Raw genomic sequence first — 21,158 nt, forward strand, 5'->3', positions numbered from 1 at the left:
AGACTTTTTGAAAAAATAGCTACATTCCTTAAATGTCCTCCAAGTTCTAGGCAATGTAAGTGGGAGAGTCTCAAAATTGTTATCCTGATGATTTAATTAATGGAAAACTGAACTCCTTAGAACAAAAATATTGTCCTAATTGTTTTGTTTGTCAAAGGTCATCTAGTCTAAAGAAAATAGGGAGTAAGTAAATGGAAAAACATCTAGTATTGTTGAACAAGAAATGTCGCTTTGCCATTAAGACCATTAGTCCTTTATTTTCCCAGTTTCCGGATGAGAAATTGCTTATGAATCTTTCAGAAGAGCCATCCTTTTACATAATGTCCCTTATGGTTTCTCCAAACCTCTGAACTCTTTGAAAATATCCTAAGCATGAAAAGGTTGTACTCACGATCATTGCACTGGTTTCCAGAATAGGAGGTCATGGAACAGTCACAGGTGAAGCCTTCCCACTGCTGCATACAGACTCCCTGGTTGGCGCATGAATCCTCCTGGCAGGTGGTACTTGGTCCTAGTAATTCATAAGAAGAGCAGGAAAGAAGAAAAAAAGGAGAGAGAGAAAAAAAGTGTTAAAATTAATCAAATTCAAAGCAATCACTTGAATTTACTATTCTCATGCCCCAAAACATTCAAAGACACAACCGCCAAAAATGTCAACTCTATATCATGCAAGAAGAATTCACTACAAAAGACAACAGAAATACACACTTAGCCACAAACTGTCAACAGTTACACACAGAAGGGAGAGGGCTGAACACACTGTTCTCTTTTTGGCAGACTTCGCAAAAGAGCTTCATCTCTACCATTCAAGTAGAAAGATATCTCACTTGGAGCATGGTCTTTCTAAATGAATAATGCTAAAGCAGAAAAATGCACTCCCATGATTCTTGTGAATTAAGGCACAAAAGTTCTTACAGTCTACTTCGTGACACTAGAAAGATGTGTGATGATAACGAGGAGGAGAAGGAAGAGGATAAAGCAGCCAGCATGTATTGTTGTTTTGTAGGTGATAAGCACTGGGTGATAAACACTTTGTCTAGGTTATCTCATGAAGCTCGCCAGTGACCCTAAAATGTAAGGAATTATGATTACCTCTGTACCACAGATTTTAACAACTAAGCTCACAGAACTAAAATACTTTACCCAAGGTCACACATTGGATAATTAAAGGACCCTGATGTCCAACTTAAGTAAACGAACTCTGAGACTAACTACCTCAGTAGTTCTTAAAGCATAGTTTCAGACCAGATCACCTGGGAAGTTGTTAGGAATGCAAATTATTGGGCCACCCTATACCTACTGAATTAGAAACTCTGGGGGGAGGTAGAAATCTGTATTTGCACAAGCTTCTAGGATTTTATGATGCAGACTAATGTTTGAGAACCAGTGCATGGCACCACTCTGCTGCTATAGGTTTACAGAAGAATGTATTCAAACAGAGTGTGCATATACCAGAGGGTGTATTTGAGGTATAGGAAGAAACTATTAGAAATTATGTTCATTTTCTTTAAGTATACTTACCTTGGGGACATTCTCAAAACGTTTTGCAGATATGAGTGAGCAACTGAAAAAGTTTGATGATCTCTGCCTTACAGACTGCCATCTTTCCTAGGTCATCCTGGGACCTCTCTTTAACCATTCTCTTTTTCACTTCTATCTTCTGCCTTTATCTTGGCATTAAAGATAAACCTACACCTTTGGAATTATCTAAGCTAACAGGAAATATCTTAATATTCAGGATAACTCCATGAATTTCCCAGAAAACGTCAGCAAAGGAGGTGTACCCTTTGACTCATCAAATGTAGTAGTCAGGATCTGATGCAAAAAAGCACTTGACACAGTAAAAATATATCCATTGCAGTAAGTGCATATTCCACAATTTCCAGGCTAAGCCTCACACAGGCACAGAATACTGAACTATAAGCCTATCAGGTCCTAAGGATGCATATTCAAAAGAGATGCATGACTACCAAGGGGTTGTCTTCTGGGTGGCAAGACACTTTGTATTTATTCATGAAGGGGAGAAGCAGTACAGACCATCACTCCTAATACAAAGCTGTTAGGATATGACATAAGAAACTTCAAGACAATTACTAACACTGGGGGAGCAGCATAGCTGCTGGGTTTCTGCAGCTCCTGTATGCCATGTGGTTCCCCCATGTGGGGATGAAAGGAGGTTCATGGTCATATTCTCAATGGGTCTTAAACTTGAGCATTGTGTAGTACAAGGCTCATTAACAATGGCAAATCACGACAGCTTCTTTCAAAGGACAAAAGCTTCTGAGAAGTCCATGGGGCTCCCTGACCAAACAGCTCTCACCAGACAATGGGCTAGTAATTCAATTGTACTCAAGAATCAGAAACCCATGGAAAGCTTTCCCTTGAAAGGCAGCAGAACAGCAAAAACTTTGGGAAAACAATAATTCTTTGCATGTTCACTGAATCTGAAGACAAAAGTTTTCCCGTGTTTTTCTCTTCCCCTTTAGCCAAATATTAACCATTTTCTAAGGACCAGCTAAAATGCCTCCTGGATATCAAACGTTCCCCAGTAACTTCAGACAACAATTCTCCCACTTCCTAGTGGCCATGGCACATATTATCCACATCACTAACATTGATATATGATAATACTTAACACTTTATTACACATGGCACTGTACTCTGCTTACATAATCCTCTAATTCTTTCACATTTTTTTACTATTTGTCCCCAAAAGAGTGAATGCTGCCTACAGTTAGAAAGCATGTACTATGCTTTGGTTATGTCCTACGCTGTGCCAGATGCACAGAAACTGTTTCAGTAAATGTGGAGCTGATCTGAATTGCAGCCTCCGGATTTGCCATTATCTCGTACTTCTAAAACCTGGGCATGGGAGAATGGTTCTCTGCAAAGCAAGCAATCAGTCCCGTTTGTCAAAGGTTGGCCGGAATCCCACACAGAGGGAATTATAGGCCATTTCCAAAGTCCACGGGATTTGTTTCCCACGCATTAAGGGGCAAATGCCATTCAGAATCAGATAACCCTCAAAGACTGACTACACGGTAGTTGTCTAAGAACAAGGGCAGTTTCCGGGTTTCAGTGAGGACCAGGAGAACTTGCAATGACTTCTCATCCATCTGAGCCTGAAATCGTACTTCCTTTCTAGGGTGAGATCCCAGGGCCCCTGCCTCCTCCTCCAGACTCATTTCCTACTACTCACCTCCAGCATACCACACTCCAGCCATCCCTTCCTCCTTCCAATTCCTCTCTAACACAATGGTGCTCACAGCGTAGGCCTGAGTCAGAGTCAACAGCACCTGCATCCCCTGGGAGCTTGTGAGAAATGCATGTTTTCAGGCTCCACCTAGACCTACTGGCTGGAGGCGGGGCTCAGGAACCTGAGCTGTGACAAGCCCTCTGGGTGGTTCTGAAGCTGCTCCGTTCCAGGACCCCTGTTCTAACACTTCAAGACCATCCCTACCTTCAAGGTCCTTTGCTCTTGCCCAACCCATAGCCTGAAATGTCCTTCCTGCAGATTTTCAAATGACTGGTTCATTTATTCTTTAAGTTTCAGCTCAAAATGATCTTTCTTCAGACGATCCTACTTAAGGAAGTCCCCATCAGCATTTCATTTACTCTCCAGACTATTTCCTGCTTTATTTAATTCACAACAATTACATGGACTGTAACTAAGTTATTTATTAAATTCTTTATTGTCTGTCTCATCCTTCTGGAATATGAGTTCTTTGAGGGCAGAAGTCTTATCTGTTTTGCTCACCTTTTATATCTCTAGTTTCTGATAAAGTATTCAGTGTAAAGTAGGGGCACAGAATGTAAGAAAGAACAAGACACTACCATATATAAAATAGATAACTAATAAGGACCTACTGTATAGCACAGGGAACTCTACTCAGTACTCTGTAATGGCCTATATAGCAAAAGAATCTAAAAAAAAGTGGATATATATATATATATATATATATATATATATATATATATATATAACTGATTCACTTTGCTGTGCATGTGAAACTAACACAACATTGTAAATCAACTATACTCCAATAAAATTTTTTTTAAAAAAGAAAATTCAAAAGATGTTGGAAGAAATTTTTAAAAATAAAATAAAAACATACTTCTACTTAATAGATGAAATTAAAAAAAAAGAGAATAAAAAAAATAAAGAAATAAATTCATTCTTTTGTGACTTAAAGCCATGTGGTTTTCCTAACTAATTTATCCATAGAATTTACAAGTATCAACTTATATAAGCAATTTTCTACTTGGAACCAAACATTTTGGGGGTAGTGGTGGTATTTAATTGACCACATTTCCTCTTCAGATTTAACTATTAGACTCATTTAATCTCAGCAGATGTTGGGACAAAGGCTCTTGGGTCCCCAATGCCCAGGGACAGTATGCAATAACTGTGTTGAATGAGTGCAAGTTTGGACTAGACTCTAAAACATTTTCTAAATGGCAATATAAGCTCCTTTTCTTATTTCAAACTATTTAAGGACATCCTTTCCTGAATAGACTATATCTTATATCTGTATCTATTTCTCATATTCTCATACTGTCTTCAAAATTGAGAGAGAGAGAGAGAGAGAGAGAGAGAGAGAGAAAAGGGAAGGAGAGGGAAGGGAAGAGAAGGGAAGGGAAGGAGGGAGGGAGGGAGGGAGAGAGAGAGAAGGAAGGAAGGGAGAAGAAAAGAAAGAAAGAAAAAAGAAAAGGTAAAGAAACATACCAAAATGCTCTGGAAAAAAGGAAAAACAAAACTTCAAAAAATGTTTCCAACTGCACATCCATTGATATAATTTGATCTTATACGAATCAGACCAAGGATATAACAATAACAAAACAAGGGACTTACCTAGCACTTATCATGTGCCAGACAACGTACTAAGCATGTTTCAGATACTAGTTCATTTAGTCTTCATAAACACATGATGAAGCCATTATAAGTATTAAAGAATCAGAAAAGCAGGAATGATTTTCTCATGGAAGACATCCAGAACTTCAAAAACAAAAGAATTTTTTGACTGATGATCAAGTTGGAAGGCAAGGATTTCAGAAAAGTAAAGTAAGTCACAGAACCGTCAGGTGATTTTTTTGCAAGGTCCCACGGGTAACAAGTAGCAGGGTGAGGTCTCAAACCCAAGCTTGCTAACTCTACAACTGATCCACCTAACCTCTGATCCACCTAACCTCTATGGATGTGGATAAACCAGAGGGTGTGTGTGTGTGTGTGTGTGTGTGTGTGTGTGTCTGTGTGTGTCTTGCCATTAGATTAGCAAGAGTACTCTAACCTGCATTTAATGTAAGGATATGGCTGTTTTAACAAAGAAAATTTTCAAATGCTATTTCAGTTCAAAATTCAATTAAAAATAAACAGGAAGGTCTAGTTTTATCTAAGTATATGAACAAAAATCTATATCAAATGCGTATGTTTATAAACATAACAGATATTTCTGAAGACTTAATAATTTTATCTGAAACATTCTTCCAAATCAACCTAAAATTCCAGATACTCTAAGATAACATAAACCTTTGGAATTACATATTTAGAAAGTTTTTAAATTATTAATAGTAACTACAAACTACACTAAAGCTTCAGGGACTCCCTGTATAGGGATGGTGTATTAAATATGTAATGAATCCTCACTAAAATAGTCACATATTCTTTTGAGAACGGATGGTGACTTTCTTTGTGTAGTAGGGAAAGTGACAAGGCAACAGAAGTATGCATGAAAGGACTAAGTAAGTTGTCAATGATGTTTGTAGGTATTTCGGTTTTAACTCTCAGCTCTGTTTTTAGTTTACTGGAAAGCACTGCACTGTGTCTTTTTTCTTTATTTTTTTCACATGATAACTCTGATGGCTGCCACAAATTTATCATTATTCTGCTTGAATCTGGGGTTGTTTTTATTTTTAAGAATTGTCCCAGACAGTCATTTCATGCCTGTTACTGCTAAAATCCACCTTTGCTGTACATGCACACTGACTCAGTCAACTCCTCTTCAAGGTCTCGAAAAATCAAAAGTTGACAGACTGCCTTTTATCACTTGCAGGTCCTTGAGACAGAAGTGCTGTTGGAAGCACAGGACACTTGTATCAGAGTGTATATCTGTTAATGCCTAAGTAGGACTTAACCAAACCTATGCCTCAAATATCCCAATTTAAAATGGATAAATAACCAGCACCAGCTGGTCTTGGCCATAATGGAAAGATAGGCTTGGTGAGTGGGGGAGCCTGGAATGATACATCTGGGCTGATTCCCAATATCCATTTATCCTAAAGGGCAAGGCTGGTATCCCACTGGTGGGGCTGGTTTAACAATATTCATCATCTTTAATCACACAGCATGAGGTGTTTGTCAAAGGGCTTAGAATCTGTGACTGGAACCTGATTGTGAAGCATCAGCACAGTAGAACTCTGTGCCAGTCAAAGGGTTTGCTGGCCCCATATAAAGCCCAGCTGCCATGGGAAGAAGCTGTATGAGAGCTGCCATGGGCTGCTTAAAGAGATATCTTCCACCTTCAATTTTATTTCCCACTTTCGTAAGTTCATAAACCCTTCCGCTTTTATATTTTAAAATTTACATTGTTTCATAGAGGAAGGATGACTGCGCAGTAATTGAGTGGGAAAGAGAAAAAGAAAGAACAAAAAAAGGAAGATGAATATAAATAGATAGATGTATCTGTGCATATGTGTGTATGTGTGAAAGATCCTTACCAACTTCCTGAGCAATCTACAGTCTCTATTGCTAAAATATAAGAATTAAAGTGTTGAGGCTTCATGAAAGGTCTTCTTGACATTAGGGATAAGGTTATCCTTACTTAGCTGCAAGTAGGTCTTGGTCCCTACAACAAAGATATTTCTGTAGCTCTCAAAGTACTTCTACATTTACAGCGTTGGGTACTCTTGGGTTTTCCAAAGGGAGTCATTTACAGGCAACATAAGATTCATCCCTTTTAATTGGCAGAAACCCAACTCACTTCTATTTAATTTTAAAATAAGAAAGCAATGATCCTTAAGTGTGTCAAGCATCCCTCTTCATAAAGAGCCAGCTGAGAAGTGAATGCTCTAATTCCCACTTTACAGAAGATTAAGCAAAGTCAGAGAACAGGGTCTTAAATGTTATTATAAAATTTCATTGGCAGAAAGACCTAAGAGCAGCTGTGTTCCCAAGATCTTATTTTTTATTTATTTTATTTTTTTTTTTTTTTGCGGTACGCAGGCCTCTCGCTGTTGTGGCCTCTCCCATTGCGGAGCACAGGCTCCGGACGCGCAGGCTTAGAGGCCATGGCTCATGGGCCTAGCTGCTCCGCGGCATGTGGGATCCTCCCGGACCGGGGCACGAACCCGTGTCCCCTGCATTGGCAGGCGGACTCTCAACCACTGCGCCACCAGGGAAGCCCCCCAAGATCTTATTTTTTCGTCTTGAGGGCAGGACCTATGCCTTGCTCATGCTCAGAAAGGCACTGAGACAGGGCTCATCAAGCATGCTCAGGTGTTTACGGCTTCCTCTCCTCAAGCAAGGGATCAAAACAGTTGCTTGGTTAGGGCAATGAGCGAATAAGACGAGCAGTAAAATCCAACAGTTGTGGGACATGGGGACAGTTTCAATAACACCCCGGTTCTCCTCAATCACTTCAGCCCTCTCACCATACCATGAGTTAAAATAAGTCAAGATGGGCATGGGAAATGGTTGTAACCAAGACGCCTTCATGAGTTCTTTATCTCCAGTGGCCTTTGATTTCCTATGTTCCTGTTAACAACTAGAACTCCGAGGGAAAAAAAATAATAAAACCTGATCTGTAAGATTTATGTTAGCTGATTTTCATGGCGTAAAATACTCCCACCACAGCCAATTTTAAGCGAATATGTGTTACATGATGCCAATAAGCTTACAGAATTCCTGAAAATTCCTGTGCTGGTGCCAGCTCTAGCACAGCACTTCCCTCAATGGCCAATGAACAGCAAAGGATAATTATACTTGGTGAGTAAAGCAATGTACCCACGTGACACTTCCAGACAAGAGAGGTAACAGTAATGCCTGCCCTTGTTGGAGTGTGTGTAAAGGTGAGAGAACGGTGTCATCCTAAAGCCTTCTTGCTTAATCCACCCTATTTTCAGAGGGCGCCTGGGTAATAAAGGTCAAATGATTAGATCATCCCTTCTTTTTAAAATCATGAACAGGTCCTCAAAAGTCAATGCTGCCTCAGAAAATGTAAACTGGGACCTCATTTTCTGCTTTTCCTTCTTTTCTCAGCACTGATGTAGCAGCTTGTTGGAGCAGTAGAGGGAATTTTTTAAAAGAGAGAGAGAGATAAGGGATTTCTAAGGCCAGGCTAGACAAAAAGACAGCTAATTTAAAATACTTTGTTTTAATGAACATTGTGCACAAATCATCTAGAACTTAGTGAAATAGTATTGCTACGAAAACCAGCTATCATAAAGTCAGCTGGAGGACACTTGGACACTCTCCGGTTATCTCTGTACTGTTTCTGCTTTGGAAATATGCAAATCCAGACTCACACCATATAGCACAGTAGGGGAAAGGCCATAAGCTTTAAAATCCAGCTTTATTACTTACTAGCAATGTGATCTTGGGCTAATTACCTAAATTCTCTGAACCCCAGTTTCCCCATCTATATAAAGGAGAGATTGTTTCTACCTCACATGGTACAAGGATTGAATCAGATAATATATGTAAAATCTATAAAGTCATCCATGAACTGGGGATAACAATATCTGCCATGCAAGGTTGTCATCATCACGGAGACACAATATCCTTAGCATGTGTGTGAACTAAGGAAACCCTCAAATAAAGGGTATTCTCAATTCTGCTGGAAAGGAAAATCAATTTCTACCCATTTTAGTTGGGTGTGTAATTGGTCAGGACTGCAGAAATGAACACACTGAGGTAGTTAAGTCACAGTTACAGTTCTTTTGTGAAAAACCTCTGTCATGCAACGTTGAGAGACAAGAGGCAGAAACCACTGTGGAAAGTTCCATTTAATTCCTGTCTCTCTTATTATTTCCCATAATGCAAACCATCTTTGAGGAACTGCTTTCTGTGAGGTCAAACACTATACTTTACTACACAAAATACAATAGAGAAAGTAATACATCTCTTAGCTTTGGATAAAATGAAGTGAGGAACTATAGTCCTCACAGTAAGGGAAGTTGGAGAATTACCTATTAGAAGAATTTGGCTGATGCCAACTCTTAACATATAATGACTTGAAAGGACCTTTGGGTTTTCAAGGTATCCAAACTCAAAACATTTATTGACTTACTTAAGATACGCAGCACTTGGAAACAAATCTGATCAATACATGGCCCTCTCCTACCCACCTGCCCATCATATGGGCAGAGGGACAACTTACATTTCTAGAAAAGAAGCCATTCAACTCCAAAAACAGAAGCTGCTAAGGGGCATTATAATGGAAAGCAGGGAGAGGATATTCTGATTAATCCCCTAAACCAATAAAGAGCTATTTTTTATTTCTCATGATTATGACTCATCTGCCTCACTCCCAAAAGATCAAACTTAATATGTCTTTTATAGTTGAGCAGGGCCTTTCTTAAATGAACATGCTTTTAGGGAATCTTTTCCTCTCTAGGAATACCCCTCTTGCAAATAAAGAGGAATTAGAAAATTACTTCTGAAAAGTCCATAGATATTGTTATTCTATTCAAGGGACCTTGAGGTTCAAGGGGGTGAACTCTCAGCAGTGCAACACCTCCCATGGACCTCAGGGGAGCTCCTACTTCCTCTCTTAACCTGGAGGGATGCAAAGTGTGACCTAAACCAGGGCCGTCAATCAAGTTCCTCCCTGACACCTTTGGTCATGATGTGTAAAAGCATCTGCTATGAAACAAAGCAACACTGCAGGGGTGGAAGGGAAATACACAGGAGAGAAAGCTCCTTTTCTTCCTCACTCCTCAGAGGTTTCATCTGAGAGAGAAACATGTTTATCTTCTTAGCCCACAACAGTAACAACTGTCAGGTTCACACCTCTTCCCTCTGTCTTGGAATATGCTACTTCCCTCCTAACCACTCTCTGCTTCCACTTCCTGTCCTCCTCATCCATTCTCCACTCTGGTGTCAGAGTGATCTTGAAAAGATGAAAATCTGATCCAAGTCTCTGTCCTCCTTGCAGCGCCCTTGGGGTGAAGTCCACCTCCTTACACAAAAGGTCTGTCATCACCTGTCTCCATCCTACTGCTCCAGCTTTGTGTACATCACATCCCCACATGAGTATTATTTCAGCCCAATGGAGCTTCCTGTAGGTGCCCTAACTGGCCAAGTGAGCTTCTACCTCTCATCCATCTAAGACATGTTGCCCTTCAGACTCAGTTTAAACTCTGCCTAGAAAATATCCCCTGACTACCCACCATGATCATCATGACCCTAGACAGTGCAGCAGCCCTCTTCCACAGACACACTGCATGCTCCATGTCCACTCTAGCATAGCAGTTTTCACTCTGCACTGTAGCTACTGGCTGATCTCCTATGGATTTATTTGATGTCAGACTGTACCTCACCTGTCATCCCAGTACCTAGCTAAGTCTCTGATACACAGGAGTAGCTGAGCTCCTGTTAAACTGAACAGCACAATCACTGGAGAAGAATGAATGAATGAATGAACAAACAAACAAACAAATAAATAAATATTTTTAAAAACACCACGCCAGCAACACAATGACGAGAGGATTCAAGCTGTTGACTTGCCCCGACCCATCTTGCCACTTCCTAGACCCACTGTTATATTTCCTTATGAATACGATGTGCCTTTACTTTTCAGACTGCCTCACTTCTTTGCCATATGTTTTTATTGTCCTTCACACTTAATTAGTCCTATCCGTGCCCACAGGTTGTAGCTGAAAAAGCCAGTATGAGTAGTAATGGTCCATACCCCAATGTCAGGAAAATAAAAAGGAAAGGCCTTCACATCCTACAGGTCCTTTTCCATAATACTGGGAAGGAGTAAGATGACTCAGAATAATTACAAAGAATAACAGCTCCTGCCACAAAGAGACTGTTAAGTCATTACAAGAATGGAAGAGAGTTTGGGTCAATGGAGTAATCACATAAAAACCATACTGATGACTAGACTGCTTCTATAAATGAGCAAATTAAGACACTCTATTATGTCCCCAAATCTATATCTACACTTTGGTCAACAATTTATAGTAGGCATAGAAATCAACTAGTTCTTTGTATGATTCCTACAAACCATTTCTCATTTGAATGGAAATTTTAAGATCATTTTGCTACATATGGAGTCCCCATGGAAGTTTCTGGGGATTCAAAATCCACACAGTTACGACCATGAAGAATGGTAAAGTCTAGGGGGAGATGCAGTTGTCTAGTTTTATCTAGTAAATCTGGTCACAAAGAGCTTTGACAACCTTGAATTGTCTCATTATAGATCAAATCCTGTCCCCTTCTCTCTCCCCTCCATTTACAGAGTGACATGGAGTAGAACTATTTGGAAAATTGAATAAAATGTCTAAAAACAACAGCCTTCCATATTACTAAAAGGACCCTACATATTTGAAATAGAAAACTATTGTACAGCTACCTAGAACTTCAAAGTACTAATCTAGTGCATGTTCCTTTCATTAATTTTATGAAATATTAGCATATTTTTGAATCTTCTAAGAGGGAATGAAGAAGAGTTATAGTAAAATAGCTAGAGATATCTAGTTGATATCTAGCTGATATCCACCCGAGAGAGACACTTGTACTGGTTACCTTCATGACATATAACAAGTCACTGCAAAGTAAATGATCTTGTAGGTGAAAAGTAATTTTTAAAGCTACCTTTGTCTTAACCACTTCTTACAATTTGTGCTGATTGCAAATTCGCAGAGGCCATCCAAGGCTCAATTCTCCCCTTAACTATCAGCTGAAAGATACCTAAAATGCAGGTTCTCGTCTTGCTACTCTGAGTCAAAGTAGCCTGACACGACAGGACAGGTGAACCATTACAGACTTTGCAAGGTGCCTCTTTGAATGGTAGAAGAAGCAGTATCTGCAGTAGATATTCACTGATATCTAACATGCAGGCATTTTAAAGGGTATTCAGGATAAAATCAATAGATCGATAGATCCTCTTCTTCCCCAAGAGTACTTTTCTTCTTTAGAATCACAAAACAGGAAATTAAAGTGCTCAATCAAAATCCCCAATAGGAGACATAAAACTCTAGAATGTTTTAATGAGATTAATATCTCCCAAATGCCTAAAAGATTTCTTTAAAGTGAGTTAAGAGAAAATGGTATTATCTTTCATAAGGTCTCAGCACTCAAAAGTCCTGCTCTGAGAAATGACCTCCCTGACCCAGAAAATAATAAATTAAGAACTCAAATGGGCTTTTTTTTTTCTTTCTCCAAGTGCTGTCTTCTGTCTCTAGTGAATAAAATAAAAGGAGCCAACCCCTCCATGGCAACTAGTTGGAGAGGCATTTCCAGAAGTGGATTAATATGCCTGTGGGTAGTCACAATATAGGATGCTGTCAAACCTCTCTGGTCCCCCCGCAAAATGGAATCATATTCCCATCCCCAAGACGCCTCGCCTTGGTTGTTATTTTTCATGCAGTGATTTGGGTTTTCTGCCACTGTTCATAAAGAACACAGGGTTCAGCTCCCTCCCCATAACCGCTGCTGTCCAAGAATTGTGACAGCTTCAAGTCCTCTAAAGATAAGATACCAAGGGTTACCCAGGACATCTTTCAGTCCAAAGTGGTAATGGGAACAAGAACCTTCTCTACCTTGCAGGTCAGCTTTGGTCAACGCAACTTTGTTAGCAAAAGAACAGAAAAGGCGAGAACAATAACCAGAGGTTAGTAAGAGGTACAGCAAACCAGGGTAACATCACAGAAATGAAAACACAATCGACATAATCAACATCACGCGAACAGACAGTTGAAATGCTCTACAGGTTCTCCAGAGACAGCACAGACAGGGGATGCACAGACCAGGTGGAGCAGGCCTCGTCAGAGCCACATCAGCAGAGCAGGGGCAGGGCAATGTTGGACTGGACAGAGCACAGGCAGTGGTTACAAGAGCCTTCCCACAACCATACAGCCAACCCCAAGGCATATGGTCCAGAAAAAGGATTTTCCATTAGTCAGGATAAACATCAAGAAATAAGGGTAGTACATGGCCAGACTGAAAGACACGTGTGCACAATCAGACGGAGCCCACAAAAATAATTCTGAACATTTAGGAGTTAAGCATGGAAGAGTCGCTTGGGAGCACTCCTTGTAACCTCCTGAAAATGCCACCAAGGAACCGGGCACTAGAATTGGGCATTTGTATGAAGGTGATTTGGGAACACCAACCATCTCAGTTAGCTTAATTTATAAAAATGTAGCCAAACCCAAATGGCTGTGGGCAAAATGGCACCAAACCAATGTCCTTTTTATTTATTGACACCAGTCTCAAAATGAAGCACATGTGCTTCTCTCAGATGTTTACCGTCTGCAGTTGTGGAATCGAATTTCTAGCCAATACATGCCTTGGTCTCTGCAGCAAAGCTGGCCTCAAGATAGAAAGAGATATTTACCAGCCAAGTACTGAATCAGACATTATAAAAAATTCCTAGTCCAAATTGAGAGGTTGCAAGTCACAGCTAGATGTTGGCTAGGCTGTCCAGAAATTTCACTTAATTTCTAAATTATATACTCTGCATATATGAGAAACATAAAATAAAAACCTAATTCAATATATTTTTTTCTTTCTTACTATAAACAATCAAGAGCCAAAGAGTAGTGGATTAATGTGCCTTTAAAATAATTTCAGACTCTTTGGGGTTAGATATAATACGGAAAATAATCCAATTGCTACTTAGGGATCTTGAGTCATTATCAATGACTTTGACACATATAAGAACATATGATATATCCTAGCCTGTGTACCCCAAATATGTTAAAAATAAAACACATTCACCATCGTGACAAGATTCAGGTTTTAGTTCTTAGTAATGAATCCTTATCCCCTACTTGTTTCCTATTCTAGGCATAGAAATGATAAATGAAGAATTGTGTTCTGTTTCCTATGACTTGCCTAACTGTCAAAGGCCTTCCTGAGGGTCCGGTACTATGTACAGAGATTCACAATGAGAATGATACTTTGTTGCAGTCTTTCCAAGGTTTTGTGCCCTTCATTTCCCTCCACATCATCTTCCATAGTGCCCTAAAAAGCTCCTGGTATCTCTTATTCACAATAGTGCAAACTTCCAATGACAGTAATTTATGCCTTAACCCACTTTTTGGCCATTTTTCCTGGCCACTTAGGCTAATTATCCAAGTCATCTGTGTACAATAAACAAGGGCTTTCTTCCCTCAGAACTCATCCTCCACTTCATGCCACCCAGTGGGGTGGTCATAATGCTCCATGGGTAACCATCATAATTATCTCCATGGCAATAGAGTGCAGTGTTATTAGGCCCATAGGACTTGCCACAGATGCGGATGGTAGAGCCAGCAAGCCACAATATTCAGCTTTGAACAGTCACCCATACTCAGAGGAAGGTCAGAACCCACCATAATGCATGTGATGAGTCATGCCAAACTTCACATAGAGCTGTAGGTCGGGATAGGAACATTTTCTCCAATCAGATGGGTAATTTCTTTTCCCTAATGCTCCCACAACTTCCCCTAAAGCTCTCGTAAGTGGAGTCCATTCCACCTTTACACTATACATTTTAATCCACTTTTATAAAGGTTGGTTTAGACTTCCTTTTAATCAAATGCTACAGCTTTACCTCCTTACACCCCAATTTTTTTTTTTTTTTTTTTGCGGTATGCGGGCCTCTCACTGTTGTGGCCTCTCCCGTTGCGGAGCACAGGCTCCAGACGCGCAGGATCAGCGGCCATGGTTCACGGGCCTAGCCACTCCGCGGCATGTGGGATCTTCCCGGACCAGGGCACGAACCCATATCCTCTGCATCGGCAGGCGAACTCTCAACCACTGTGCCACCAGGGAAGCCCAACCCCAATTTTTATACTCTATAGAACTGTGCCTCCGATACAGTAGCCATAGATGCATGTGGCTATTGAGTACCTTAAAGGTGTGGTCTGAATTGGGGTGTGCTACAAGTGCAAAATACACACTTGATTTTGAAGGCTCATATGAAAAAAATAAATTAAAATGTCTAACTAAAAATTTTATAATGATTATATGCTGAAATGATAATATTTTGGATATATTAGGTTAAGTTAAATAAAATATAAAATTAAACTTAACTTTACCTGTTACTTTGTATCTTTTTTTTAAATGCAGCTACCAGGAAATTTAAAATTACGTATGTGACTCACATTATATTTCTATCAGGAGACGTTGCAATGGAGTTAAATGGATAATTCCTGTTGACTTTTAAATCTACAGAACTGATGGCGTGATAAAAATATTTAACATTTGAAGAGAGCCTTATACTTTTGAATATGTGCTTTTATATTATGATTTTACTAGATGTGATTAATTATTCCAGGAAAACTGGAATTTCTGTCATTCCACAATCTCCTAAACTAATATACTCAAATTAATTCTCAAATGGTGCATCAATTTCAGGACTTCCCTTAACACCCAAAAGACCTAAGAGCAGGCCGATAAGACAACAACTTTTGAGTTGAATGAAATTGTGCATTTTCAGGAGAAGAAAGCAAAGTGGCTGCTTTAAATGCTTGGTGATTCCCAACTTCCTGTCCCCCCTGTACACACACAACATATTTGGCTAACAGAATTTACGAAATATTTCTGGCTAAAAGAAAACTGGAGAGGGTTATAGGGACAATCGGCCTTATTACTAGTGCAAACTGGTAACAAGAAACTGACCCTTAGGCAAAGGAAAATGACTTCCATACTACAAATAAGCCTGGGAGGCTGATTAGAAGCTTTTATTAAAATGTGCTTTATGATGGCAAGTGAAGGATTGAAGCTGGTTAAGAACAGGAGTGATAAATGAAGTTGAACAGTTAGAAGATGAATGAACAGGTTGGATGTGGTAAATTAATGAGGGATACAAGAAAACAGTATATTGCACAAAAAACCATGAGGCTCCATCAGACAAAAGAATACATAGGTCCTGGTGACTGATCAGATCATCCTCTTTGCCTTTCAAGTTAGACATGAGTCACCTTTTCAGCCTATCCCAGGAGTCTGGGGAAGGCTGAAAATGTGTCTGCTCTCCCCTGCTGGTTAAAACCAGATAGCTTTTATTGTAAAGAGCTATCGGACTCAAATGACCTATAAAATTCAGTTAGTATCTCAAGAGACAGTGGATTATCTACAGAAAGAGGGTGAGCGTGGTTTGTTGTGCTGCATGGTGGGCATGCAATGCTATTAAATGTCTCACATTAGATAATGTTTGTAAATAATAATCCTACCACTTATTGAGTACCTACTATATATGTACCAGGCATTCTACATATAACTCTGACTTATATATATTACCATGCAAGGTAAGTTTTATTGTCCCATTTTACAGATGAGGAAGATATCATTCAGAGAGGTTAAGTAACTTGTCAAAAGTCACACAGCCAACAGGAACTACTACCTGGACCTAAATCCAGGTCTTTCTAACATCAAAGCCCATGCTGTTCCACTACACCACACCAAGGAACTGCCAAATGATGCCTGACATCTAGTAAGTACTCATTAACTGTTACTTCCCTTCCTCCATCATGGCATTCTGACATCATTTTCCTACCTTCTGCTCAGTTTGCATTAAATAATGCAGTCACTATTAGCAACATAAGAAATATTTTATTAATGGTGACACTCATATAAAAGTCTCTGATTTGTACCTCCCTGTGTATTAAGATATAAATAAAAGTCCCTGATACCCTTTCAGCCATGCTGGAAGCAAAGGCACAAGTCAGGAGAAGCCTGATGTCAACGCCAGGAAAGTTCCTCTATGGCAAGTATGTGACACTGGAAAGACATCTGCCAACATATTGGACATTCCTGGAGCCTGTGCCACATGTCTTGACATACTCAGCCAGTGACAGGAGGACATCAGTGGTGATGCAATGTCAGATAGTGAATGGGATGAGAGGGGACTGGTAAACCAAGGAAGGAGGCACTGGCAGAGGCAGCAAAGAGGCTTGCAACAAAAATGTAGCTTAAAAAGAAAAAGGTTGTACCTTCACAGCCACGCTCAATCTGTCCACTCCGATGGAGGGCATCGTTGATGAGGTCTGGCAGGCGTCCATTCAAGTCCACTGATGCCAGACAGCCCTGAAAGCCATCTCGGGAGGCCACGAGCTTTGGGAGGTTGCTGTACATGCCTTGGGCCAGACCTGCCATGTAGAGGTCACCTGGAAAGGAAAATAGGTAGTAAAAGCAAATGGGTAAATGGTATGGAAACCACGTCAACAAAAGCCAAGTCACATTAGACTGTTTACTAGATAATGGTAATATAGCCGGGGTGGGGGCGGGGAACAGCTTAAACAAAAGTATTACCAGAGTTTCTACATTGTAAAAAGAAGAAACTAACATTTCTTATGTGTCATTCATGTTATACACATCATCTCACAAATTTTAATCACTATATCCATTCTATGAGGTAGGTATTATTCCCATTTTATGATGAAGTAAAGATTAACAACATTTTCAACAAAGCAACCACTTATTCAGTGCTTTTTATGTGCTTGTCACCAAGAGTATGCTGAGGATTTTACAGACATTATTCCATCAAAACTCCTAATAGCCCATAAAGGTAGTAACAGTTATTATTCTCATTTTGCAAAAAAAAAAAAAAAAAGTATATAGAAGCTGAACAAGGCTAAGAAATTTTACCAAAGTCACCCAAGCGGTAAATGACTCAGCTGAGATTCCAAAACCTACATGCCTTCCTCTGTATCATGACCCCTCCACATTTTGACATTTATCCCCTCATCACTCAGCTCCCACATGCCCAAGGTTTACAGAGAACACAAACCATCCCTAAGGAGTGGTAGAAGTAAAAACTGAACAAATTGCATCATGTTATAATTCAATGTTGTTAAAATAGGATATGCATGATGTATCAAAAATGCATGGCACTCCTACACTGTAGTTTACCTCTGGAAACAGCCTTTCCACTGTAAGCTCTAACAAGGAGAAACTTCTTTACAAGGTTTACCTTTCAAATCCAGATTTTTGGCACCATTGATAACCTGAGTGACCACCTTAGTGTCCACTTTCAGGCTGTGGGTGTTACTGTTGTCCCGGGTGATGACGACGTTGTGCCACTGGTTGTCATTCAGGGGGCGGTCACTATTGCCTTTGATCACATTGGGGCCGTTTCCGAGGTCAAACACATAGTGTATGTACCTATGAGGAACCACAAGCACCCAATGACTTGAGATTCCCTGCAGTGGTTTAAAGGCAATGTGTATGTAACTGGCATTGGGGGCTTCAAATCCCCCAAGCTAGACTGGCATCATGTAAGAATAAGTAAAGCTTGATTTAAGAATATAAAAATAATCAGTTCCTATTCTACCAGACTTCACTTTAGTTCTATACTCATTGAATCCATTTCTTTAACACTGCCTAGTAAAAATCCAGAGACACAAAGCAGTACAGCTGGTACACTCCAAAACATTAGGGGGCTACATCTAAATTCACAGTCAATCATGGATCTGGTTTTTGGGTTTTGATCTATTTTTTGCTTTGTTTTGACTACTTCCCAACACACAGTAGTAAAATATCTTGGAGCAAGAACAGCTTTTTAAAATTTGCATATATGGGCTAATGGTAGTACTGAAAATATCTGTATTTCATTTCCTCCTATAAATTTGGTGGTTGCAGACTATACTGCCCCAGAGATAGATGCAACACATATCCTATCCGTCTTTTGCAAAAATAAGCTTTTTTCCCCATAGGTTTAAAGGACTACATTTCAGATTAAAAAGCCTGACAGTATTGAGTTAGAAGAAGATCTTTAAATAAACTCATGAATCTCTCTCCCTTCCAGTCCTAATGATTACAAAGATATTTTTAATCAATGGGGATGAGAGCATGAATCAGGAATAGAAGGTAGAGAGTAGAATAGACAGTTTTTTCTGTGCAGATTTTATTCAGGGTTTGAGCTAAGACATTTAGTATAAACTAGGCGATCTCTTCCACTTACCCCTTGACTAGCTCAACAGCAATGAAGTCATTGCCATCACCGCTATTGAAGAGAATGAAGCCGTCAGCAGAGGTGGTCTTGAACTGGAAGAAGAGGTGCATGGAGGTGTAGGCCTGGAGGGTGGCCAGGCTCAGGTAGCTGCTCTTGGTCTTAAAAGTGACAGGGTCAGCGATGATGTTCCTCAGTCCAAAACGAGCCTTCAGTTCGCAGTAATCGATGTCTCCATTTTTGCACAAGTCAATGTAGAGCAGCCCATTAAACATAAGGCTCTGCAGGTGGCCAATGAAACTGGAGGGGACAACGGAGATGTAACGTTTCTCTGTCATGATACCAGTTTCAATGTTGTGGAATTCCAAGCGGGTATGGTCTCCCACCATTGTACCTGTGAAAATCATAGATGAGATACAAACAGGAGAAGTTACCATGTTTTTTTTTTTTTTTTTTTTTGCAGTACGCGGGCCTCTCACTGTTGTGGCCTCTCCCGCTGCAGAGCACAGGCTCTGGACGCGCAGGCCCAGCGGCCACGGCTCACGGGCCCAGCCGCTCCACGGCATGTGGGATCCTCCCAGACCGGGGCAAGAACCCGCGTCCCCTGCATCGGCAGGCGGACTCCCAACCACTGCGCCACCAGGGAAGCCCGAAGTTACCATGTTTTGTCATAGCACCCTTACTACATCTTTTAGGTCTAATTTGTTTCCACACAAAATATTCAGTTCCAGAAAACGAAGTACTCAATATAGTAGATATATGGCTTAGCTTCAGTCGGGGTGCTGATGACTGGCCCAGCCCAAGTTCAACGCCCTGCATCCCATGCCCTCCTGCTGTTGCTCAGAATGTCCCATCATATAAAGGAAAATATGAGCTCATGGGCAACTCAAGTTAAAGGATGAAACTATTTGTTTTCTCCATTCAGGAAAATAATTGAGTACTAGTACATACAATAAGAAGGAAAACTTTTATTGCTCTAACCCTTATAAAGATAAAATAAGCGAGCCTTAGGCATTCATTATTAATATTTCTTGGTGTAATAATTCACCACCCAGTACTTGTGGAAAAGTTTCTATTGTAGAACATATTAATTTTACCTGACCAGCAACCGTTGCTTTTTCTGATAATAACAACTAATCTTCCTTTGGGAAGATACCCTCCTCACTTCACCCTTAAACCATCTGGGCTGGATGAAGACGACCCCATCCCAGCCCCTGAAGTAATCAATCTACCCAGGCAGAACCACTCAGTGTATTTTTCTCTCTCTAGCCGTAGAGTATGGTCTACGGACTAACAAAGTGGTCTTCGAACCTTAGCATGCATCTGAATCACACAGTTCACTGAGCCCCACCCTTAGAGTTTATTATTCAAAAGTCTGCAGTGTAGCCTGAGAATCTGCATTTCTAACAAGTTTCAAGGTGATGCTTACATGACTGGTCTAGGGACCACCCTTAGAACACTGGATTAGCAGCAACCCTAGTTGGTCCAGTAATATTCCCCCAGGGTTTGTGCTGGAACACTTAGGAAAGAGACGTTCTTTGCAAACAAGGCTTTCTGAAGGGGTAAGAAGAAAACCCAGGGCTGCTGGAGGCCACGTGATAACTGGAGGGCTAGGGCCTCCCTGGGGAGACAGCTGACCCAGCAGACAACCACAAAACGGAGAGGAACAGTTTCTGCAGGATGATGTCATTTGAAGACCTGGATCTAGCTGGCCAAATCTGGACTTTTAAACACTACATGGCAATAGATTCTCCTTTATGCTTAAAGCATTTGAGATGGGTGTCTGACATGTGCAAGTAAAATATCTCCAGCTGATACAAATAAACTATTAGACCACTCATTACCTGGCTTACCCAGAAGTAGTGAGAGGCTGGGGCAAGGGTAATGAGGTGGGCTTGAAATAAATACAAAGAGACTGGAAACTTTAGTAACAAAGTCAAGGAAAACAGCATTAGTATGGCCAGAGTAGAAGGTGGCTCTCTCACATTTATTTGGATAAATCATATTAAAATGTAACAAACCATGTCCTAATGCCCCAGAGGTAGAAGGAAGGGAAGG

At 40.3% G+C, this 21,158-nt stretch overlaps 1 protein-coding gene across 5 annotated transcripts in view; it reads right to left on the bottom strand.

The window, feature by feature from the left end:
• NRXN3 (neurexin 3) overlaps positions 1-21,158 on the bottom strand; it is a 1,648,921-nt gene that overhangs the window by 898,152 nt on the left and 729,611 nt on the right. For all 5 annotated transcript variants that reach the window (XM_060097971.1, XM_060097970.1, XM_060097973.1 and 2 more), the window contains 4 exons: positions 19,113-19,494; positions 18,123-18,313; positions 17,143-17,316; positions 392-511 (listed from right to left, as the gene is read on the bottom strand). In XM_060097971.1, coding sequence (XP_059953954.1) covers positions 392-511; positions 17,143-17,316; positions 18,123-18,313; positions 19,113-19,494 — 867 coding nt within the window. The remainder of the gene's footprint in view (positions 1-391; positions 512-17,142; positions 17,317-18,122; positions 18,314-19,112; positions 19,495-21,158) is intronic.

Source organism: Mesoplodon densirostris, chromosome 4 (genome assembly GCF_025265405.1).
Source record: "Mesoplodon densirostris isolate mMesDen1 chromosome 4, mMesDen1 primary haplotype, whole genome shotgun sequence".
Classification (NCBI taxonomy): domain Eukaryota; kingdom Metazoa; phylum Chordata; class Mammalia; order Artiodactyla; family Ziphiidae; genus Mesoplodon; species Mesoplodon densirostris.